We start from the raw sequence: 25616 nt of genomic DNA, 5'->3' as shown, positions 1-25616 counted from the left end.
TACATTTGATAGCATATCGTATGCTATAAAATGATCAACTATCCTTACATACACAGCCTTTTCAATAACTTTTGCAAACACTGATGACATAGAAATAGTTCTAAAATTATCTGCATTATCCCTTTCTCACTTTTTATAAAGCGGCTTTACTACTGAGTACCTTAACCGCTCAGAAAACTGACCATTCCTAAAATATGGCTAAATACTGGGCTAAAATGTGCAGCACAGTACTTTAATATTCTGCTAGACACTCCATCATAACCATGAGAGTCCTTAGTCTTCAGTGATTTAATAAATGACTCAATCTCCCTCTTGTCTGTAGCGTATTTCAGACATCAATCTCGGAAAGGCATTTGCCAAGAATGTTATATGATTTCCTGTAGAAACTAAATTTTTATTTAATTCACCAGCAATCCTCAGAAAATGATTGTTAAAAACTGTACACATATCGGATTTATCAGTAACAGAAATACTTTTACAGCGAACTGACTTTATATCGTCGACCCTGTGCTGCTGACCAGACACTTCCTTCACAACTGACCATATGATTTTAATTTTATCCTGTGAATTAGCTATTCTATTTGCATATCACATACTCTTTGCCTTCCTAATAACATTTTAAGCATCTTAATATACTGTTCGTAATGGGCTACTGTAGCTCGATTGTGACTACTTCTAACATTTTGATATAATTCCCGCTTTGTTCTACATTATATCCTTATCCCACTAGTCAACCATCCGGGCTGCCCATTACTGCTAGTACCCCGTTTAGAATGTTCTAATGGAAAGCAACTCTCAAAGAGCATGAGAAATGTGTTGTGGAAAGCATTGTATTTACCATCTGTGTTATCGGCACTATAAAATTCCTGCCACTCTTGTTCCTTGAAAAGTTTTAAAAAACTCTCTGTTGTTGTTGGATTAACTTTCCTACATAGTTTGTAGTTAAATATGACTTTGGTTTGAAGCCTTTAAGTGTTAAAATTTATGCGTCATGGTCTTAAAGGTCATTCACGCTTTTGCTAACAGAATGGCCATCTAGTAATGAAGAATGAATAAAAATATTGTCTATGGCAGTGCTACTGTTCCCCTGCACCCTAGTTGGAAAAAACACAGTTTGCATCAGATCAGATGAATTTAGATCTGCCAGCATCCTTTTTCTTGCACAATGATATCCGAAATTAATATTGAAGTGACCACATATAATTAGTTTCTGGTACTTCCTACAAAGTGAGTGTTAAAGTATTGATTATAAAAATTAAATATATACGTAAAATTAATGACTCAATTTATTTGTAGTCAAAATGGCCCAACCCACCACGTTGTAGCACGTTGATAAAATTTTTCACGAGCTGCCACTGCTTCTTTGTAAGGCGCTCGGCCGATACCCTTCCCCACTCACCTCCACCTGAGCTTGTACTGGGGTCTCTAAATAACCTCGCTGTCAGTGGAACGTTGTAGTCTAAATCTTCCTTCCTTCATGCAGGTAGTGAAAGATAATATTATACCAATTACTGCTCGTGCAGACACATTTCAGAAATCATTTTTTCCACTGGCCCAAATTGTAATGGACCCTCAAGATACCCTAATACATGTTACAGTACAGTGCAGATAAACATATAAAAGAATCGGATAAGTGGTATAGCTACAAAACATTGCATTTATGCTTCCCACAACAGTCCTCCATCTGTGGTTAAGGTGATGGACAGATATTCAGGAAAAGCAGCTCTCAAACCATCTTCGTCATTATCTGCCTTTTCCCTCAGTGGCCTAGTGAGCTTCGTGCCAATGTTCGTGCCAATATTACGTGGCGTCATTCAAAGGACTGACTTCATCAACAAGATGACCAGCAATCCATTTTCGCTGATTACACTAACTCCGCTGTGGCCCCACCCGCCCCTAATGACTTCGATACTAACAAGATTTTAAATTCCCAATTCTTTTACGTTAAGTCTTTACAACAAACATAGTACTTTACGTGAATGGTTTTATACCTGTGAAGCGATATTTAACAAGTAATATTTTTAATTCCATTCCTTTCTGATCATGTACATCAGTTCCATACAAGGTGCGAATAATTTGTCGCAGAAATCTATGAAGGTTGCTACGAGGAACTGTTTTAGAAATTCTTCAGGTTGTCCACTATCTTTTACCTTTTTCTTGTAAAAAAGAACCTGTTATTAGAGGTACTTGTAAGGTAATAAGAGAGGATTTGTGATGTTATTCAGTCAATGAGATAATTTTAGAATGATTTATGAAATTATGGGTAGAAGCTGTATATAAACAAATTATCAACAGCAAGCTCGTTTTTGAGGGAGTCACATGACATTGGTCCACACTTTCTCATTACTTTCTATTGTCTGTTGTACTTACTGATAAAATAATAATGACACGAAATCCTGTACACCAACAGAAAACTAATTTAGTAAATAAAAGTTAATGCCTATTTCAAGCAACACACAGCAGCTTCCACTGTCTATAAGCATAAAGTTATGAAAGAATGAAGTTATTTAACACGTAAATGCAAACTACCAATATTCAATTGAAAATGTAATAATATTTTTCTTGCTTATTAAGCACTGCTTGTTTTTCAGTAACTATGTCCTTCATTTACGTTTCAGCTTCCAACAGGAGAAAATGCACAACTCATCCCCGTTATGGTGTGGATTCATGGAGGAGCATTTTTGTTAGGTTCTGGGAATACAGAGCTTTATGGGCCGGATTATCTCATGGAACATGATGTTCTGTTAGTGACGTTCAACTATCGTCTTGGAGTGCTTGGTAAGCTTATGTCCTAGTCATAACGCACTTTGTTTTGCTTTCTGGGTTATGTGTGTTTATCAGGAAATGAGTAAATGCGATTTACATTTTACCAGACGCCTTCCGACTTAATTTATTGAATTCTCACCTTTGTCCTCAACGTCGTAGAGTTTACTCTTAATACAGCACTTCTAACTTGCATATTCTACCATAGTACCTATAAGCTACAAGTGATTTCCGTTTCGGCATTTTGTTTCGCAGTACATATGTTTCATTACTTCCTCTTAGTGTTGCTGTTGTTTTACATTTGTGCTGGTTTTTCTTTTTTTTTTTATGGAAATATTATTCTCCCTAAATCACTGATAATTCGTGTCGGCACAGTGCATGAACTGCTCACGCACCTTTGTACCATGTATTTTGTTTGTTTTGTGTAGTGTTGTATTTACAGGATGCCTATGGTAAAGGATTATATTTGTTTGCGAGTGCGCACGCTTTTGTGTTTGTGTGTGTGTGTGTGTGTGTGTGTGTGTGTGTGTGTGTGTGTGTCTGTGTGTGTGTGTGTATGTGTGTGTGGGTCTGCGAGTATGCGTAGTATGTATTTAATTTTGTTTTGTTAGGTTTTATGGTGAGATGTTATTTATGTGCATGTTATCAATTATTAGTTGCTGGGCTTCTACTATAACTTTTCGTAAATATTTCTCTACCATCAGGATTAGACATTTACTGTAGTTCTTTATTCTCATAATTTTGATATCTTCTGCTACGTCTTTGAGAGATCCCTATGTCGTAAACTTTCTGTAAATGTGAAACGATTAACGTTACACTTCCCACATCTGATATGGTTTTTGTACTTCGATTTAAAATTCATACGGATAAAGACAATTAAATTTTCTGTCTTGAATGTTTAGTTGTTGGCGTCTGCATGCAGAGAATTTGTTTCCTTATACTTTCTGACGCACTGTATGATTAATTTGTGTATGTATTTTATCGTGTACCAAATCGTTTCCTTTCCTGTTTAGTAGTCAATCTGTTTGTATGTGTTGTCTTTATTTGTTGTCTGCTGCTTTGCGTATTTTCCCGTATTGTGTCATATATATTGTTAACTGCTGTTTGTTTTATTGTTTGCCGCTCCTTCCCATACTTCTCTCGTTATGTAGAATTCTAGTTTATACAAGTCTCTCAGTACAGCTTACTTTTGGTTGTGGGGATGATCAGAATGAATCTTAGTAATTTAACTACATCTGTAGGTTCCCTAATTAACTTGAAATAAGTATGAAGGATTTCCTTTCGTTATTGTTAGATCGAGAAAGTTGTTGAAAACTGTATGAAATTTTCGCCCTTCTTGTGATCCAACTTGTGCACAAGTCATGTTCCCATATCTGTACCAGTATACGAATTACTCTTTCCCTTGTGTGTTGATTTTTTCAAAGAATTTATTTTGTTAGTGGTTTGTGCAGATATTGGTTAATGTTCCTGATGACAGTGAAACCATTCTGCATTTTGATTTATTCTACCATGTCTCCTGTGTTTTTAACTCCCAAATCCTTGACTGTTTTGACAAGACACATAATATAAAGACATTATACATGCGGAAACGCTGCCCGAAACAAACACAAGAAAACGAATGGAAGATGCATGTACAGAATGTTTGCTCTAATGAGAATTTTTGGAGGAGTAGACAGAAGAATATCTCACCAGCAGATCACTTGGCAAAAATGTAAACGAACACCAGCATGTAAAAAAAAGGAAAAAAATATTACTAGCAATCGAAAATCTAAAAGAAACACATACGGTCTCATGCGCAATTGCCGTTAGGCGTATTTGCAAAACACATTATTCTAAGGCATCTTTTGCACAGTAGCACGTGACCTCTCAAAATAATATTTCTTGCAAATATGCTTAAAGGCATCTGCACATGAGATTGTACGTTTTTCTTGTATTGCTCACTTATATGAGATTTTCGACGCATATTTTATCTGATGATGATTACTCGAAACGCTTCATAAATGAAGTTTTTAGCGATCAAGACTTTTCCAAGGAAATACTACATACCAAGTCTGTATAGTCGCATACGTTACAAATGGATGACTACATCAGTCAGATGGAAGACAATCGGCTAGTCAATGACAAGAAAAACAATTGATGGAGAGTCTCATGTTCGACGGTTTTGTAATTCGCATAATATGCTGAGAAGTGTCTTCAGTACAGAAGGACTGGAACAATCACATTCTTTTCTCTCGCGCAGGATTTCTATCCACGGAAGACGAGTTGGTCCCCGGAAACGCAGGTCTCAAAGACATGGTGATGGCTCTGAAGTGGGTAAAGAGCAACATCACCAGGTTTGGCGGTGACCCGGGCAACGTCACCATATTTGGCGAGAGCGCTGGTTCCATGTCCTGTCATATACTCTCCATATCTTCTGCGGCCAAAGGTAAGTTTCCTTCAGCCGTTGGGTAGTATGTTTACCTGCATACTTTCAGATACTGCATGTCATGGAAAAGCAGCTTTTATCGAACTGTGATTTGGAAAGGTAGCTAGAGTTACGAATAAAATAGATGTTTTTTCAGTAGGTGACCGGTTTCGGGTTAATACCCACCAACCAAAGCTTGCAAACTGAAATGTAAGCATTAAATAATGTCCATACTCTTCTGCCCGGTCCGAAGAGGACATCAGTCGGAGGTTATCATTTATTAAAGAAATGTGTGATATTCATCGCAGAGGCAAAACATGAACGTATTCATCTTCTTGTGCCCTGATTACACGTTCGGTAGCAATTACAATAACCTAGCAAAGAAACATTAAAAGATAATTAACAAAACAGTGTTGCCAGAAGAAAGCATTATACAAACATATGCCGTAAATAACGTAATATCAACAAAGAACAAAATAATTCAAAATCTGATAGGTCCTTTTTAAGCTTAGCCGTTCGTTTCCATTCTGTGTAAATAATATACAGGGTGTTTGTAAATTAGTTACACGAAAGTAACCTTTAATTGTTAACAGGATAAATAACTTACAAAAAAAGTTTTAATACAGCGCTGACTGCAATATATCTTTTTATTCTCGCCTAACACTGTTAGTTCCAGATGTTTCAGATAGATGGCATGTGCGAATGAATTACTACAATGTTCGTCATGGTGTCGTATAACGGTGCAGAGTGTGCGCAGTGTTATTTATGATTTCATGAAACCAAATCCACTACTACAGTTCAGAGAAAATTCAGCAGGAAATATCGCAAGCCATCATCTCAAACAAAAATTGTTATTAATAGGTAAACTGTGGCTGTGTATCACGTAGTACGCCGGGTCAGGGTCGCCCAGCAATCTCTGACGCAACAAATGATCAAATTCAGTAGAATTACATTCGTAGCCCCTGTAAATGAACCAGACGTCCCAGCTTAGAATTGAATAAACATAAGCCTAGTGTTGTAGCGTGGAGGGTATTACGGAAACGCCTGCCATTCAAACCCTGCAAATTGGAATTGGTGCAAGCCTTAAGAGAAAACAACAAAGGAAAACTAGTAGGTTTTTGCGTAGAAATGTTTAACAAAATCCAAGCTGAAGACGATTTTCTTAATAAAACTGTTCAGCGAGGAAACCACCTACGGTAAAGTGAATATTCATTATGTTGGGATATGAGGTGAGCAGATACCACGTCACGTCATTGGACATATACGGTACTCCCCTAAGGTAAGTGTCTTTTCTATATAGCAGGCGAAGGACAGCTATGTAAACCTAAATATCTGCTATTAAGGAATATTTGTTGCTAAAATAGTATGAATGTAATGATCACAATACTGCAACTCCATGTACTATCATACAAATTGCTCCTCTTAGTCAAGAGATAATGAGATCAAGCGGCAGACAAGGTGAAGCTTCACTGAGACATGTAGGTATGAAAACGAAGACATTTATTTTACGTTGCTGCCGCCATGTGACTATAACAATTTTTTGTTTATAGTTATGTGATCCACATTTTCAAGTACAAAAACTTATTTTGTAAGTCAAGAGATATCATATTGGTACGAAATACAAATCCCTGTCGAAAAACCATGTTTGGCCTATATGACCACATATACTTTTTCGACAATGACATATTTCATTCCAGTCTGATGTCTTTTGACAAGTAGATACGTTTATCTACTTGAAAATAGCCTAAAGTCGAAATGTGTAGCGTATAACAATAAAATATAAATTTTACTGACGGATGGTTGCTGCAACATACAAAAAATTTACAATGACTATGGCTGCAGCCAAATTAAAAAGAAGATAGTTTTGTCTGCTCATAGCAGAATCCTTTCTCTAAACACATTCATTTGTAAATGCATTCACCTGCAGGTTTATTCCAACGTGTAATTTGTCAAAGTGGAGTCCCAATCAAAGGTCTGATGGGTAGTGGTGGTAGAGAACAAGCATTCGGCTTAGCCAGAGCCCTGGGTTTCACCGGGAACACCACGGAGGAACTGGTCGCCTTTTTGATGGAACAACCGGCAAGAAGACTCGTCGAACATGCGCCTGAGGCAGTTACGAAGGAGGTAAAGACTTACAATCAACAAATAAACAGTATAAATATTTAAAGCAAACATACACACTGTATGGCTCCTCAAAGTCGTCATGCGCATTTTTTCTGGTATTTTTCGGCAGCTATTTGCAATTTCGCTTTTGCAATGTGTTGCTGGAGACAGACCAAGCGAATACTGCTCATCATATCTTTCACGTGACGCCAAGTATTTACGGAAAGCGTCGGTTTATTTTTGTTTAAAAGCGAACTTTGGCTTTTATGACCAAGTTCACTTTGGTTCATAACAAGGACTTCGCGTAGATGAGCGCTAACTTTGCACAAATACTGTGGTTACCGTTATTTATTCTGCGGTCAGTTGCTGTTATCTGGGAACAAAGGCACACAAATTCTGGTTCCCAGTGTGATTTTCCTCCCTGGCATGGAAAATATGAGCATGGAATATACGAGAAAATTCAGGCAGGAAATAAATACTCTGCCGAACTTGACAAGGCAAGACAACCAAAATTATATAGGACGCGAATTGATTGAGGCCTTTCTCCGACATAAACGAATTGGTCTTTACGTGTATCACATAGACCAGGCCAGAAATTAGTCTACTGGGGTATTCGTTTTATGTATGTGTATTAATAAGAACAATAAAACTCTAATAATAACAAGAACTCCAGGCGGGACAACACCGTCACGGCCCGCGATAACTGCTTCCGCCTTGCAGTGGTGCTGCTCGGTAGCTGTTGGTGTACTGTCCCTGGTAATACATGTTACTAAACTAAATAGTTTGATACTGCTCTATCCAAGGGGCACGTAAAATTCCACTAAAAAATCAGTTTGTTTGTAACGAGAAATAAACCGACACTTTCGGTTGACATTGAGAGTGTCTTATCTGCCGAAACACCAGAGAAAATGTACCCGACAACTCTTTGGAGGAGCAACCTATATGAAGAAATAACTGATGTCGTACACGTGCCGCTAACAGTAATTCTGTCTTATTTAGCGACTGGAGAGACCGGCAATGGCGCCATTCATACCATCAATCGAGCCTCCTGGGGTGCCAGACAGCGTGCTTACCCAAGACCCTTACGATATACTAAGCAGTGGAAAATTTACTCCAGTGCCGAGGATTGTAGGCGTCACCTCTCGTGAAGGACTGATTTTTACGCATGGTTTGTACTCTCACCAAGACGGTAATTTCATGAAGTATCTTTAATTATAATACAATAAATTGGTGCAAAAGACGTCCACTCTCTGCAAATCTAATAAATTGAATGTCATTAATGAGGGACAGGAACTCATGCTTCCACTCACAGGTAAAAAAGAGAGTTGCTGTACAGCAAATATGGTAGAACCATTTTTGGAAATTTGTGTAAATGTATAAATTTATCATGCAATTTCTCCAGGAAGACTTAATCCTGTAAGTGACACAATGTTCTATCCGGCGTAATAAAGTAAAAACGTGTCAATGTGTATTCTTTGGAAATAGGAATCAATAATATTACTCAAATTATTATTTATTTCGAAACCTACCATGAGTTGGTGTGTGGTGTGGTAAATATTCATACCAACGAAGAAGGAGCACAAAACACGTGTTCAAAACGCTTAAAAATATTTTCAGTTCATTAGGAATGTGTACTTCTATTAGTAAATGTCCACAGATGGAAGACGGTTCCCAAAGGCCTAGAATTCACAATAAATTATAAACCACCATGTAAATTCACATTTGCAGCCACTACAGTACCAGAGACAGTTTCACGACATTTATGAAATCGTTCTTCAAGCACATGCGAACATTCTTCTCTAACTGCTGTATCTGTACTTGAAGATTGACCCACTGGTACACTTGAAACTGTGTTACCCATACTATTGTCAGTCAGTCAGTCTGTGACAGTCAGTGAGTCATCTTTGAGACTGTAGAAGTAGTAACCACACTAGTTGCATCAGAGTCTCCTCCAAATTGTGAATCATCTGCATGCTCTTCTGTAAACTCTACCCAGCAGTTCACTACACGACTAACCAGAACTTTATCTGCCATGGAACTGTGAAATTCCATAAATTAATTCTTGTAGATCTAAAATAAATATTCAAAGACATCAATAAGCACCGCCACAAAGTATTTCTTGTAGATCTAAATCAGCATTCACAGATATCAATACGGTCCTTCTAAGTATAAACACCAACTACAAATAAGCAAAAATTATATGGTTACTACACTTAAGTCTGTACATAAAATGTTTTCGTGATGTTGCACATTTTCAGTAATCATCCTACATGTGCACTGTCAGCGGAAATAATTTATATTATCTCAACAGCCAACATTTTCGAAATAATTTGCCTAACAATATTATCTTCAATGTTCATTCTTCATTACAAGCAGCAATACATATCATATAATGAATAGAACTGGATGTAACTGGAGTTGATTTCATGACAATCCATTTGTTTACTTGTATGGCGTTGAAGGAAAGTATCTCTAAATGTGCTTACAAACGGCTCCATGTAGATATTATACTTTATCCATTTAGTGACCAAATTATTTCCAGAAGTTGTAGACTTTTTATGAAGACTTTATTGGGCTAAGAAACCATACACAAAATCATAGTTTACATCCTGAATGTGAACGTGAGGCTACAGGTATAAGAAAATTAGTGCGAACTATTCTTCGCACCGAACTCTGGAGTAGCTTGACATGGTAATTTAAAAAACTATATATCCTTTATTTTTTAGTGCAAAAAACATATTGAACAATACATTAATATTTGTATTACTTCATATTGTCCTTTGAGTTCACTATGGAACTTCGAGAAGCATGGTGCTACACACAAAGGTACATGACTGTTGCTACACATTAATTTTGTTCTGTTTTTTTTTGTTCTTGGTGCTACATTTGCGGCAATTCTGTTTGTTTTACCTTTTGTAGGCAAATGAGTTTAACTTTCTCCAGACGTACTTCATCTGGTATTCCAGACACGCCTATTTTTGGTGTCTGAAAATGAACGGGCCTTCTCTTCACTTACGACTTGAGAAGCCATGGATGAGCAGCTTTGTCAAGTGTAATCTAAATGTTAGCTGGTCTGCTTCTGTCTTCTGTAGCTTCCACATTATGTAGGAATTGACAACTGCTAAATCTACAAGAAAGAGAAACAGTCCGTGCCACCACTTCCATGAACGACGACCTACAGCATACCATTTACACAGCTGATCAAATCTACCCACTCCTCCCATTATTTTATTGTACTCTGCCACAGTCCATGGACAGAATACTTCACTTCTGCTTCCGTCTTCGTTTCTTCTCAAAGCAGTTGTAGTGTGTTTGGGATTGTGATAATTTGATAGTATACAAACAGGTTTACTATCCTGTCGCTTCACTGCTGCAACACGAGACCTGACAGCAAATTCGAATTCTCCCCTGCAAAATCTAGAGTATTTTTTGCAGCATATCAAGCAAATCTTTCCTATTTTAAAGAAAAGTTCCAGTGCCATAAAGTCCATGAGACTGTAACTCTTCCGTTATTCATACTGTTGTAAAATAATTGTCAAATGCCATAGACTTTTGCTGTCAGCCATTGCCTTTTTGGTAGAGTAAGCGCAATTTCTTCCCTCAAAGTACATTCAGACGTATCATTTGTATCTATCTTTCCAGAGTATATGTCTAAATTTATGATGAACCCAATACCAGCATCAGCCATCCACCACACTTTATTTCCATGCCTCACTGGTTTCATTGGCGTATATTGTTTGAGTGTTGACCGTCCTTTGAAGGCCACCATACATTCACCAACAGCTAAAACAGAGGATGGTTTGTACACTTTACAAAGCTTATTTGATATTGCACTGATTGCAGGTCGAATTTTGTCATAACCTGGTTCTCCTTTTTTCACATGTGCTGTGGTAATTGCAATCCAGGTTCTCAACAATTCTTATCGATGTTTTGTCGTGACTGATGACACAGCCGTTACTCCAAGAATAGGATCACTGCTCCAATAATTTCCGAGTTGTGGAAGATGATGAACACCCTTCAAAATCAGAATTCCCAAAACAGCTTTTAGCTCAGGAACAGTAATGTCCTGCAAGTTGGAATTTACTTTAGTTGTTTTCTTCCCTGATTTCACGACACACCTTTCCTGCCTTCCATATAAGTTCTTCTGATTGCAAATGTGAAGCAACAGATCTTCTGTAAATATTGAGTCGAAATATTTTGTTTCATTACCAGACTTTGAGAAATTTGCAAAATTTTCTGCCCTTTTTTCTAATTTCAGTGGAAGATTTTCAAACTAAAAAATATTCTCATTCCATGTTTTGTCACTAGAAGATCAAAACAAATTGAAAAACGATTTAGAAAAGACATCTCAATGGTGCGAAAATTGGCAGTTGACCCTAAATAACGAAAAGTGCGAGGTCGTACACATGAGCGCTAATAGGAGTTCGTTAAACTTCGGTTACACGATAAATCAGTCAAACCTAATGGCCGCATATTCAACTAAATACCTAGAAAATACCGTTACGAACAAGTTAAATTGCAAAGAATACATAGAAAAGGTTGGGGACCTTTGGACACGATCATCATTCAAAAATGAAGCTCTGATTGGGTAAGGGACCCAGGATATTTTTATTACTAATCAAATACGCTACCATTAGATCATATGTACAACATGGGAACCTTGTCGTAGGTCTCTTGTGGAAATCCTAGTCTGGATATAACACGAGAGTCCCGACCTCCGAACCCTACCCCTAAAACTGGCAGTAACTCTACATCAGGTAACGTTTGGGTGTTCTTTCTGCCCCAATAGGAAAAGTGCAGAATACTGTTATGCGCAGCACAGTAATAGTTCTGTAAGGTATCTGGAAATCTGCTCCACATAGAAGAATTTGGCATAGGGTAAAGTGGAGCGTATTGTAAATACTGTTCATTGATATTTAATTCACTCAGGCGGTTTCCGACAGGGCCAAACAACCCATCCATTACATTATAAGTCCTAGCTTCCGGCGTAGTAATGGCATGTTGTTTAGCTAAGAAAGTTGTAAGGGTTTCTCGTAGATGCTTATCAGAGCACTTTATAAAATAGATAAGATGATTACAGATGCCTTGTTTTCACTCTTTGGGCTTGTGATGTGACATACAGGATGGACAGAGACAGCCAGAAAAGATTGTTAGAATTATGCAGGGTAGATTGTGCTGAGTAATGATTTTTAAGATAAAAATAGATACTTTGCGGCATTTCAAAGTTATTTGCCATCGAAGTTAGCCATTCAGTTCGTCAGGTGTACAAATTCAAGTTTCAACTAAGCAAATGCAAAACATACTGGGCCTAACGACGTGATTGGCTAACTTCAGCGCTAAATAAGTCGGAAATTGTGCAACATAACGATTCTTTTTCTTAACTGTTACTAGTCAGCACTATCTCCCTTGCAACCCTCTTACAGGGTTTTCCAACTGTTTCTGAATACCATGTATAAATCTGTTGTTCTACAGTTCGAGCTCATTCACGTTAAACAGTTTATTTTAACGGTTTTGTCATTGTTTGCAGTCACGTTGCTATTTTGTTGGTAGACATCTTAAACGCAGAAGGAGTGGTTTGATATTAGGCTGTCACACACCTCCATTTTCCTAAGAATCCCAGCAAAATCTTGTAATACGTCCAGGTACATAAAGTAATGGACATCTACTCGAAGGTGCTCCAATATCCCACGCAGCTTAAATATTAGTAGAGACTTTACTTAGGGATGACGAATTCGAGCCATTACTGTTAGCACATTTTCTTCCTTGTTCCACATTTTCATCACAACTGTTTCTCCTTTCATGTCACCGGAAGCTGCAATCTAAATGGCACTGCACTCATACACAAGTGAAAATTTCGTCGAAGCTTTTGACTCCAGTTTTTCAGTTACTGTGAAATATTTCCTTCTACATTTTGCTTTTCTGGTTTGAAAAGTTTTTTTCCAATTTGAAACTATGTTATAAGCAGAATCTAAGATTTCTTTCTGGATGGTACTGTTCTGTAATTAGTGCTATACTGTCTTAGCTGTGGTGCCAATGAAAGCATTGATAACAAAGCATATAATATTAGAATGTTTATTATTTACTCATCAAGTTAATAGCGTCTGGTGACGCTAAATAAGCTAATCTCTTCCAGCGAATGAGACTTTCACTTTGCAGTTTACTGAAGCCAGAAAAATGAAAATAGCTATGACAGCTGCAGAAGAGGAGGGCCATAGAAATAATTGCCCTTGCGTTATATTTATGATACTCGACGCATCTGGATGTTATTTCCAGCTACGCCTTAGACCTAAATCATATTTATGATGCTTCAGTTGTAGTCGATGCATCTGGATATTGTAGTTGCAGTGCTACATACTTACAGCAATGCAAATTAAATTCAATGGACTATATTTTACTATAGTGAATAAAATAAACAAAAGAGAAATTTAAAAAAGCAGTATAATCTCCCACAAGATCTACAAGTGTCTGACGATGCTCGCACAGTTTTTCTACTTCACGTCTATAGACAGTATGTTGGTAGCAATTTGTCTGATTAAGTGTTATATTATATAAAAGACGTAAGGCTGTGCAGTTCGGCTTCCCCACTGGTACAGAAGAATGCAGAATATTGAATGGGTAGATCACATAACAAATGAGGAAGTACTGAATAGAACTGGGTAGTAAAGAAATTTGTTCCATAAGCTGACTAAAAGAATGGAACGGCTGGTGGGACACATTCTGAGACATCAAGGGATCACCAGTTTAGTACTGGAGGGAAGTGTCTGGATAAAATCCGTAGAGGGAGAGCAAGAGATGAGTACAGCAGGTAGATTCAGAAGGGTGTCGGTTTCAGTAGTTATTTGGAGATGAAGAGGCTTGCGGAATTGTCAATGTACTCTTAAGGTTACCACCCTCTCTTTTAATTTCACTGAAGATTATTTGTCTTGTCTGTATGCTGAATCAGTCCTCCTGATTATTATTTCTTTTTGTGTTTCTTAACATCTTTCCTGCAGCCCTTTCATCTTGGCTGTGTTAGATGAGCCTTTGATTATCACCCATAGAGAGTGTGATGAAGCGTCAGAACGACAGTAGATTTGTTAAATTCTCTACTGTGGCCTTCAGCCGTAGCGCATCGGGCGCAGTATGGCGGAGGCGTCCGTTTGCCTCTCATGCTAAACAGTAGACGTCTGGCACTGCTGACAGCACAAAGAGCGGGGCGTTACTCGAATGCCACTGCCAGTGACGACTACGGCTGCGAGCGAGATGACAACGTGGCAGCGCAGCTGACAATACCGCGTTGTGGCCGAGGCATCCATCTGGCGAGCCGGCCGCTCTCCACTCCGGTGGCGGCTCTCTCGTGACTCAGGAAAGGTTGCCCTTTCCAGTGGTCAAACAACAGAGCCTGTACTGAATTCCAGGATGTCACTCCGGGAGGCAAGTTTTATGGTGTAGTCTGTGACAATGAGCCGAGAATATTTTATTACCGAAATCGGTAACTACTTATGTTCGTTTAGGGCCTAAGGCAGGTGCTCTCAACACTTTCATGGTGACAAGTGAGGAAAGGCTTGCGTCCTCCCAGTAGCGTATTGCAACATCTCGCTTTGGCTCTGGCATACGTTATGACCCAATATGGTAACCGCATTTATCACTTGTTTCATTCTCAAGGACGCTAGTGATTAAGGGTGTAAACAGAATCTCTGTATATGAGGCACTGAGGAAACAGGTAGCTCAGTCTGTAAACGGAAATAATAATATGATAGTCATGGGAAGATTCGATCACGATGGAAGTGAAAGAACTAGAAGAAAATGTTACAGAACATGGGCTCGGTAATAGAAATGAGATAGCAGAAGGACCAGTTGTGTTCTTCAATAAATTCTGATAGTTAACAGCGAATAATCTCTTTAGGAATCACAGGAGCAGAAGGTAGATTTGGAAATCACCCGATGACACAGGAAACGTCAGTGTTTCAGTCCCAATTCTCTCACTGGGATAAAAGTCTTAATGAAATGACCTTCCAGAAAAGAATCATGAAAGTAATGGAACACCAAAGGAACGAGTTCTATGGGGAAGCACCACCCATCTACTAGTCCTTCTAGGCCTCGCCAAAACCCAACCCGAGGCTTGGTTATATATCTATAGACCGAACTTTCTGTGCTCGAGATAGAGTCTAAACTTCTAGAGGGTGAACAGGACTCCAAGGCGTCACACTCATAGACAGATTATTCGAGTTCGGAAGCTGATCAGCTGATAACCTCCTGGAAGCGCCTGTTCATCGGTTACTTGGGCCCCCTTCCCTGTACCAATGAGGGGAATCGTTACATATTGGTTGTGGTTGACGCCTTCTCCCGATTCGTCTGGCTTGTCCCTAGTGGGGTAGTTGTCGCTTCCGTTACCGTTCACCAGACAGTCCCTCTGCAAGGCTGCAGCCGTGACACCAGCGTTAAAAGCGTCGACAAAACCGGGAGTGACTAGCACAAGAGTATTACTCATGGCAAAGCCTCGAAAGCAGCTGTTGGCTCTCACCCTCGACGGAGGTCTCCCCTTTTTTGCAGAGGCTGTAAAAAGGAGCTGCAATATGGGAAAAGGTGGGAATAAACGTCGTGCAAAAAATGGCCATGCCGATGGACCTGACCACCCTCTTTTTATTCCTTGGGGTAAGAAATTTCCTTAAGTCGGACTTACGTTCTTGGTCGATCCTAATTCCATCACTCGACCCAGCTGCCCCAAGAAGGAACCGGCTGCCTAGCCAAGGTAATTTTTGACGGCCCCTCGAAGCCCGAATAACACCTGTTCAAGGTGCCACAACTGTTCATCAAAGAAATAGCTATACACTACAACATCGTCCAGGTAGTTATAGACACAACTTAATTTTAGATCGCCCAGGACATGTCTAAAAGTCAGAAGAGCACGACAGCACCGGTAGACAAACCTAAAGGCACTCGATTCAACTCACAGAGGTTCCAACCTGTTCAAAATGCAGTAAAATGCTTGGAATTTTCAGTCAAATGTGTCTGATAACGGGCTTGATTATGGTCAAACATGTAAAATAACGAACCTTGGAAAACAATTGTGGAGGTGTGGGAGCGTCACAGATTCCAGAATGGCCTTTTGCTTAAGTGCTCTATAATCGATCACGAATCGGCAATCCTTGCTTGCTGGTTGGGCACTGAAAAGATCAGAGAAGCGTAGGGTGCAATTGACGGTCTGATGAGCCCATCCCAAAGCATGCCATTAATCTTCTGCCGCAGAATTCTCATCTTCGGAGGAGACATACAGGAATATCATCAACCATACGCATTTTGTATTTGATTATGTCCTTTACCTCAGTTGATTAATAAGAACATTAGGGAATTCCTTTAAAATGGCCAACAACCGCTTGGGGTCATTTCCACTAAGACGAGCAATCTTCGTAAGCCGTATTTCAAGAGAATTAATGTCGTTAGTGGTCCGGCAAGAGCAGAAGCCTCTCTTCTCTGAAGGACAAAACTAATATCGAGCACCAAGGCTATTAGCTGAATAAAGTCACAACCAAGAAGCAGGGTAACAAAGAAGTTTTTAACCGCAATTAGCTTAATAGACGAGGAAAAATCCAAAATAGAAAATCTCCTTCGCACCTCCCGCACCAGAGACACCACCTGCTCATTCGCATCCCGACATCACCACAAAGAATGTCGCAAGGGAAGAATCTTCCACAAATTCCTAAATTCCAAATACCAACTGCAATCCAGCAACGAAACAGAACTTCCCGAATCCAAAATACTGCTGATAGGTTCCTGGTTAGGTCGTGCAGTTCAGTACCTAAGAGAAATATTCCTACCAGCCACAATAAGTGCGCAGTGTGCGGGGACCCTGCCCGAAAATTGTTTATTCCGCCTTCGGTGGCATCAGCTGTAAGTCCTTGGGCCACGTATACTCGTACAATCGCGCGCAAGGTGTACACCAGGGCCACACCGAAAAGAACCGTGACGGATTGGAGAGTTGGAAGGTAGCTCGCGTGGGTTGTCAGTTCAGAGAAGACCAAGGGTTTGGACCCCTTTCCTTGGTCACGATATTCATCGGCGGATGCAATGAGTTGGTGTCCAACTCATTCAACTCGATAAAGGTTTAGTAGGTTTTTGAGTGAAAACATCACGTGAGCGATCTTCCGGCCTCATTCCCCCCAAGCTGATACATGGTCGCGAATTAAACAGTGACCCAAAAACAGAATAAATTTGCTTTGCATCACGTCTATATTCACAAATTTTTATGTCATCAGACTACCGGTTGTGGTCTATAATGACCGTCCTCAGATCAGTTTCATACACAACTGATCTGAATCTAATATATTGGAGCCATAGTGGCATCGTCAAATACTAAACACAAAATCAGCTCCAGCTTCGTCAAATATATATCAATAATAGCATAGGAATTTTCAGCTTAATATGAAACAGGAGGATACGGTTCATCAATTAATGACGTTTGCGACGGAGTCATGTCAATGGATGTACCTTGGCTTTAGATGAGGAAGTGGGTGGTACAGAGTCTAATGCTCCTGCTGTGAGTTGGTCAGATCAGGTTCAGAGCACGTACATAGATACCCAGTGTTTTAAAAGATTCGTTCCTGAAGTGCTTGCTAAGTTGGCTGTCCCAATCATACATTTGATTCGCGGTGTTTAGGAGCTGTCTATTCATCAGTTATTCCGGGCTGTGAAAGTGTTGCGTGTGATCGTGCGCTTTGAACCCTATAGCGATGCTGTGCAAAGTTCATGCTATATTACCCTTTGTTCGTCGTATCCTTTCCTCCATGGGTACTTGGGTAGTTGGTTTTCTGGAATTCTGCAAGAACGGGGCGTCTTAGGTGAGTTGAGAGTCCGTACAGTACAACAGAATTTATCGCCACGCATTCATAATTAGCTCGAGCGTGCGCATTATTGATGGATTCAAGCAGCCACTGAAACGCTGGTGGAATATACTGAGCATGTTCGCACTGTGGTATCTACCTTGCACATAAAAGTCACGGAGCAGGACGACGTTTTAAACTTCCTTTGCTTTGCCTAACATTATCAATACGGTTATCCCAGTGAGAGAGTTGGGACTGAAACACACGCATTTATTTTGGCGTAAGCTAACTACCAACACGGACCTAAATATTACGATGCATTTCGGCCAATGCCACGCAGCGTGTAGAAATAGCGACACCTACTGCTGAAAAATCTGATGTATCTGTGCATAAAAAAACGAGACAGACTGATGTCGGGCGACAACTAGCATGGTCTAAGCATGTGTGGCAACTGTTATAGACTGTAATATGTGTAAATAAATTGTACACTTAACAACCAACCTCTTTATGTGCAGACCCCGAATACTACATACGTTTCTAGCCAAAAACTTCCTTCTGAAAATTCAGCTATTCAATCCGTTTACTATAACAACATAAGGTGACTCGCTGAACGGTGCAGCGGCATACAGAACACGACATGTGGCTGCTGGCTGTCGGAGCGCCCCTCCGTAGCTCTCAAGTTGATGGCACGAAGGTTCGCAAGCACTAGCTGTTCCTAAATGTTTGCCACATTTCACACCCTTCAGTGTAAGACCCAAAAAACCGTGTCGAACGTGAACTGATACCCAGCTCTAATGACATATTGGAAAACTGAATTTACAGAAGGAAGTTTTTGGCTAGAAACGTATGTAGTATTCGGCGTCTGCACACTGCATGGAGAAAAACTGTGGTCGCGGGGAGACTGGGGTTGGCAGCAGATGTCTGTGCGGTGAAGTCAGAGCCTGCAGATGCCTGGACGAGACTGTCATCTCGGGCAAGAGTTCACGGCCGCCGGTGCACGTAGGAGTGTACTGGGGCTGGTGGCCAACTGCAGTTACCATTTGTACTTATAAAATATGACAAACTGGCCGTGACGCCAGGTGGTGAAAATTGTTTATAATAAACCCACCGTTCCTTCTGGCTACAGTACATCTCGGCGTCATTTAAATGCTGTAAAAACAAACAGTCCCGGATATTTAAAAAATAGACCATTTGACCTGCAGTGTGTTTGTAATGTCATGGTAATTAAATACTGATACAGATATGCCTGATGGTGCAAAAAAGTGCCTAAATAGTAATGTAAATAGACCATGCAATACACAGGCGTCAAATAAACTATCTCACTTGGAATTTTTTAAACTGCCTCTGTTATAGATTGGCTTATGTCCACTGAGACGTCACAGTAGGAGCCATCTTGCCAGACTTATAAGGCAGTTTACAGAGATAACCATCTAGGGTGTATATCATGATGACTCCATCTTAAATTTGGCAACTATGCAGGCTACGCTCACCGCCTTCAGTCACAATAGTCCTTGTATTTTTATTTTTTATTCATTTTATTTTTTTTCAGTTCACAACGCATTCGAGCCATGGGGGCTCATCTTCAGGTGGTCTGACAGTCTACAGTAACTGTTTTTTACCAAATTTATGTTAAATCCTATTCATGGTAAATCACATTGGTATAAGTAATAAGTGTAACATGGTGAACATAAATTTAAAACACTAAGAATAACCGAAAGTGTCTTTTTCCGCAGTGGACGCAGGGTTTCGGAGTACAGTATGAGTAGACATATTTATGTTCGTATATACGCTTTACATTATGTAGCACATTTGTGAACAGAAGTAAAAGCGTTTCGAATGTGAAAATGTTGCTTTTCTGCAAATATAGAGGTGTTTTTATTTCAAATAAGATACAAAGCTCTTATACTATTAATTACTAGCTGACAAGCCCGGCATTGCCCGGATATTAATTTTGCCTATGGCTATCAAAAACGAAAATAAAATGAACATTGTTTGTAGTGTGACATCTAAGCAATTCCATTTCCATGTACTCATAAAAACGCCTTAGAAATTATGGGACGTTCGTGCGAATAAATACGCATAATGTACAAACGTACAAGTATAATTTCCAAATTAAGAAACACAGTACACCAACTAAGAATTCTCTGTAATATTTATTTTAACTCATATCTTGATTATAAACAATGCTGTCACATGTACAGGCAGCTGGGCGCTACTGCTTTGAGTGTCAACAACGCGATTTTGTGAAAGTCTCTATGGGAACGCCTCTTCATAGCTCTTTATACTGATATTTTCTGCATCTACAGCCGTTTCCGTTTCGTAGTTGAAAGCTGTCGAAGGCTTTGACAGTTCTCAGAGATTTCCTTTATCTGCCACTACTGTAGGAATGTCTTAGTAGTAAGGAATAAATATATCAAAACTTCATGTACTCGTATGATTCATTCATTTTTTCAAGCATCTCAGTGTTTATGACATCATATCTCTTGATCTGTGCGTCGTAAAAGGATATATTTGTATAGGTACAGTCAGAGGCATACGTATATACTGTCTACAGATATGCATATGTGGATACTGTCTACGAATTCTATGGAGTTGGTAGCACAGAAGTAATAAATTTAAAAGTCGTGCAAGATGTGGCAGATTTTCACTCATCTTATTGTTTATAACGTCATGTATCCTGAACTTTGATAATTAGGTGTTTCTTACCCCCACAGCAATTGTTGCCTGACAGTAACGGATATGTGTACCAAGTGTGTATGGATACATAGATATCATATGTACAACAAATATCTGTATGTATGTCAAATGTGACTGTATATTATCAAATCGTTGTACTGTTAAATAGTTTTTATTTAGGAAAAATAGACAAACATCTGCAGTTATTTATGTAAGAACTTTAATTTTTAAAAAAAACGCCCATTCTTCTGTGTCTGTAAAATCTTCATTTCCCAAGATGGTGATTTTTTTTTTTAAATCAGTTGGTAGATTGCCCTGTTCTTAGATAAAGCCTCATTTTACAGTTTATCTAAGAATAGCTCCGCCTAACAGTGTCAGTTAAGTAACAAATCCAGTATCCATTTTCCTGACTACTTGCTTGTTGGGTCTGTTTTCTCATAAAGGCATGTATATATCTCCTCTGTTTCCTACGAGTCAAAGTGGTTTTGGGAGTGTGCCATTTTTTATTTGATTAAATTTAGTCCCAATTATTAAAATATTCCCTGCTGTCTAAACCAATGGTTTCGATAATAAATTCATCTGACCACACGTAACATCCCGAAATAATTTAACAAGTGTGACAATTCCAGCCCTGAAAGTTTATGTTTTGCAATCAGGAAATTCACCCAAATCTCATTATGAGTTTAATTTCGGCCTTTGCAATATCATTTTATATTTGCTTTCTGGTGGAAGAATGTTTCATGGGCAATCGTGCTATTTATCTTAGTGAATTCTATTAAAGAGTAACGGTGGTAAGTGACGCACTGGTGAAACACTCAACTAGCATTCAGAAGGGCAGAGGTTCAATACCACTTCCGGCCACTCCGATTTAGCTTTGCAGTGATTTTCTGTACATCATTTAGAGCACGCTCAGGGGTGACTCGTTTGAAGAGGACACGGCCTGCTTCTTCCCTATTCGTCCCAAACAGAGCCTGTGTTCCTTCTGTAATACCATTGTCGTTGATTTGATGTTAAACCTTAAACTTATGTACTTTGCTTTTAGTAACGTGTCACCTCTTCCATTTCCTGTACCATTAAGCAACTCCGCTACTCACAACTCGTTCTTTAGGTCAGACCACCATTCGCACTAAAATATCCCATTACCTTTTCGTAGTGGATCTTGTTTTAATGAATCAGCTTCTTTTGCTCGTTGCAGAGGTCTGTTTAGGGAAGGCGGTTATTGGTGAAACTACCGGTTTTCGGCAATACTTTAACATGTCTGTTGATACCACTGAAGATAACCGGTTTGCAGGGTAACTGATTTTCCATTTCTCATTGCTGTTACTTTTAGCAATCAACATGACTTCACACAAAGATCGAAAGAGTCTAATGAAGGTGATGGAGTAAGTGATCACGATCGACATGAGGTTGAATCTATCTAGGAAACTCGTCTGCCTGTCTCCAGCAAAGACTGCGACGAACGGCGCGGCAACAGCTATGTCGGAAGGTCACAAGTTGATCATCACTTCTCTGCATCGTCACTATTGGGTGGTATCAGTTTATCAGACTATAGCAATGTTCTAATTAGAGAGTCGGTTATTATCCCACCGTCATTCCACGTCGGTAATATTATTGAAATATTAATCAAATTTTCCTTGATTTCTGAGGAACGCTGCTGATGTTTCCTCCTTATCTGATGTCCCAAATTTGTTGCGCTTCTCTCATTGTAAACTTCTTAAAGCAAATGGAGCATTTTACTTCATTCCAATTCTCCTTCTTCTTCTTTTACTTGTGCCTTGTCCCGCAGTTTTCGCAGGGTCAGCATTGTTACAATCGGATTTGGCAAGGTTAGTTTAAAGGGGTGGCCAGATGCTTTTCTGCCGCCAACCCATACTCCCTGGGAGGAAGCAGTATACCCCAGCTGTATGCCTCTAGTGAAACCATGAAAGAGTGCGGATGAGTTTCGAATGTCTGAGTGGTGTAACTGAGGCGGGATGTGAGGACCAGCCCAGTATTCACCCAGTTGGATGTGGAAAACTGCCTAAAAACCGCATCCAGGCCGGCCAGCACACGAGGCCACGTCGTTAATCCGCCAGGCGGATTCCATCCGGGGCCAGCGCGCCTACACAAGTCCAGGAAGCAACGCATAGCACTCTCGGCTAACCTGGCAGGTATTTTACTTCATTCCACCGATCTTACTAAAATACTTCCAAACTGGGGGATTTGGTTGCTATCCACGTTCATTCCACGTGAGTGAAAGTCTTGGTATGTCAGTCAAATTTTCCTAGTCTCACGAGGAATATTTTGAATGTTTACTCATTATATCATGTCGCAAGGTTGTTAAGCCTTCTATTTTTAATCTCTTAAAGCAAATGGAGCATTTTATTTCATTGCTGTTGCACATTCTAAAACACTTTCAAAATGGATGGTTTGGTTATTATCCCACGTTTATTAAATGTCAGTAAAATTATGGGTATGTTAATCAAATTTTCTTCTCCTCCAATTAACATTGTGGATGTTTTCTCCTTATTTGATGTCGCACGCTTGTTGCACCTTCTCTCATTTTTAAATTCTTAAAGCAAATGGAGCGTTTTACTTCACTGCTACTCCTCTTACTAAAGTATTTACAAAGTAGTACGTTCGGTTATTATCCCACGTTTATTGTACGCCACAAAAATTATTGGTATGTTAATCAAGTTTTTCTTGTCCTCTGAGGGACGTTGGGGATGTTTTCTCCTTATCTGATGTGGCTGGTTTGTTTTGCCTTCCCCTATTTTTTTATCTTTCAAAGGAAATGGAGCATTTTACTTCACTGCTACTACACTTAGTATAATACTTCCAGACAATGGTGTATGTTTATAATCCAACGTTTATTTCACGTAAATAAAATTATTGATACGTTATTCAAAATTTTCTTGTCTTACAGGGTAAGTTGTGGATGTTTTCTCATAACAAGATGTCGCAAATTGGTTGTACCTTCTGCCATTTTTAACCTTTTGAAGCAAATGCAGCATTTTACTGTAATATAAGTAGTAAATTATATACATTAAAATATACATGTATAGTAAAATAATTCCAAACTATATGGTTCTCTTATTACCCCACGTTTATTCCATGTCAGTAAAATTATTGGTATGTTAATCATATTTTCCTTGTCTTCCTAGGAACGTTGTGGATGTTTTCTTCACCTGTGATGTCGGAAAATTGATGTGCCTTCGCCCATTTTTAATCTCTTAAGGCCTATGCAGCATTATACTTCACTGCTACTGCTCCTAGTAAATGAGTTCCAAACTCGGGATGCTACCATTGTGCAATACAATTGGTGTCCGTCAACAACAGCGAGAGACTATCGTGTAGACCAAGTGGCATGTCTTAAAGACTGCACGTACGAGCGTAACGTCTAATAGGCCATGCTATACATCGACAGCTATGTTTGTGCCTCTGCAGTGCTGTACCGATTTTTATGTCATGTATTTGTCACTGTTTTCTAACTGTATGCGTTTTCAATAAAATAGTGCTGATTGGTATTCGGAATTTCAATAATAGTCCAATATTTCAAAGTAGTGGAAATTTAACGAATGAACATCATGGTTTTGTAAAGAAGTTTTATTTAAAAAGCAAAAATTTTAGCTCAGCAGCTGTGGCAGATTTAAATGCCGGTTTTTTAACCAGTTACTAGTAAATAATGAGAAAGATACTGCATAACAGAGAGCAAACAAATAGCGAAAAATACGGGTTATCTCTTTACTGGTCGGTTTTCGAATTCCCCATAATGTGACTACATTGCACATAGACTTCATTGATTTCCGTTGAATGCATTTTCTTTATTTCTTAAAACAGACTTAACGTTCTGTCTGAACTTAATTCATTATTAGTAATACTCTTTCTAATATTCAGTTTTACAACTGAATTTGTTCCCAGTTCTGTTCCTGTGTAATATCACAACGGCCTGATTTTAATTGTATTCAGTCTTCGGTTTTTTGGTGCTCCTCTGATAACCCTCACGTGTCACACATAATGTTACATAATTTTTGTTTCAGTTCCTCTAGCATACCTTCGTAGCTTGAACTGGAAATCCCCTCCCTGATATTCCCATTTGGGATTCCCACAGCCTCCCTCCCAGCCTGTTGGAATGTTTGGCTAAGTAGACGAAGTCTTTAGGAGCCCGCTTCCTCTCAGGAGCTGAGAACGAAAGATTTAAAAATGAAAACCACGCTGACTGCGAGTAGCCCATCCATATTTTTATGTAGGGCGTCGACTGTTCAACGGGATCTACAGAGATCGGTTGCCTTAATCGCCACTGCTTCTTAATAGTCATTTACCTTTTCTAATACTTATTTCATATTTTTCTAAAACTGAAATCAGTTCACATTAGCTTGATTACCGCATATTTTGTCAAGTTCTCTTTTGCTTCCAGCTTTCGTACCCATTAGAATAAGCAGACTGGAGACACAAAACGGCATTGTCGATTCTGTCTCTTTAAGACGAGACACATATTTTTCTTTTGTCTATTTACTGCGAATATTTCCTCGTTTTACCACATGATATGGCGACAGTATTAAACTGAAAGTGATACAGCCAGAAAGCCATTATTTTATTGATTAAATGTCGAATAATACACACCTAGACTGATCCTTCAGCAAGCATAGCGTGGAGACACCCGATCACTTTTCTTGAAAATTTTAGTCTGGCTAGTTAAACTATTCATTTTCGTTCAAAGGATACACTGATTGCCGTGAAGTCCCATAGTGCTAAGAGCCATTTGAACCATTTGATACACTGATTCAGGAGGATCCACTAACGCAAATTGGAATACGCAGGGCAGACCTTTTCACTTGCGTAACCACTGTATAGGAAGATTCTCAAGATTCTTCAGGCGTCGCTTTGAACAA

The 25616-nt window shown here is 39.2% G+C and overlaps 1 protein-coding gene across 1 annotated transcript in view; it reads left to right on the top strand.

Moving 5' to 3' along the window:
• Nucleotides 1–5513, top strand: part of LOC124775521 (juvenile hormone esterase-like) — a 33698-nt gene extending 28185 nt beyond the window's left edge. Inside the window, exons 3-5 of the mRNA XM_047250353.1 lie at nt 2619–2778; nt 5003–5188; nt 5476–5513. Of these exons, the coding sequence (XP_047106309.1) occupies nt 2619–2778; nt 5003–5188; nt 5476–5513 (384 nt within the window). The remainder of the gene's footprint in view (nt 1–2618; nt 2779–5002; nt 5189–5475) is intronic.
• The last annotated feature ends 20103 nt before the right edge of the window (nt 5514–25616 follow it).

Source organism: Schistocerca piceifrons, chromosome 2 (assembly GCF_021461385.2).
Source record: "Schistocerca piceifrons isolate TAMUIC-IGC-003096 chromosome 2, iqSchPice1.1, whole genome shotgun sequence".
Lineage (NCBI taxonomy): Eukaryota > Metazoa > Arthropoda > Insecta > Orthoptera > Acrididae > Schistocerca > Schistocerca piceifrons.
Note: the sequence above shows the minus strand (reverse complement) of the source record. Positions and strands in the feature narration are given on the sequence as shown.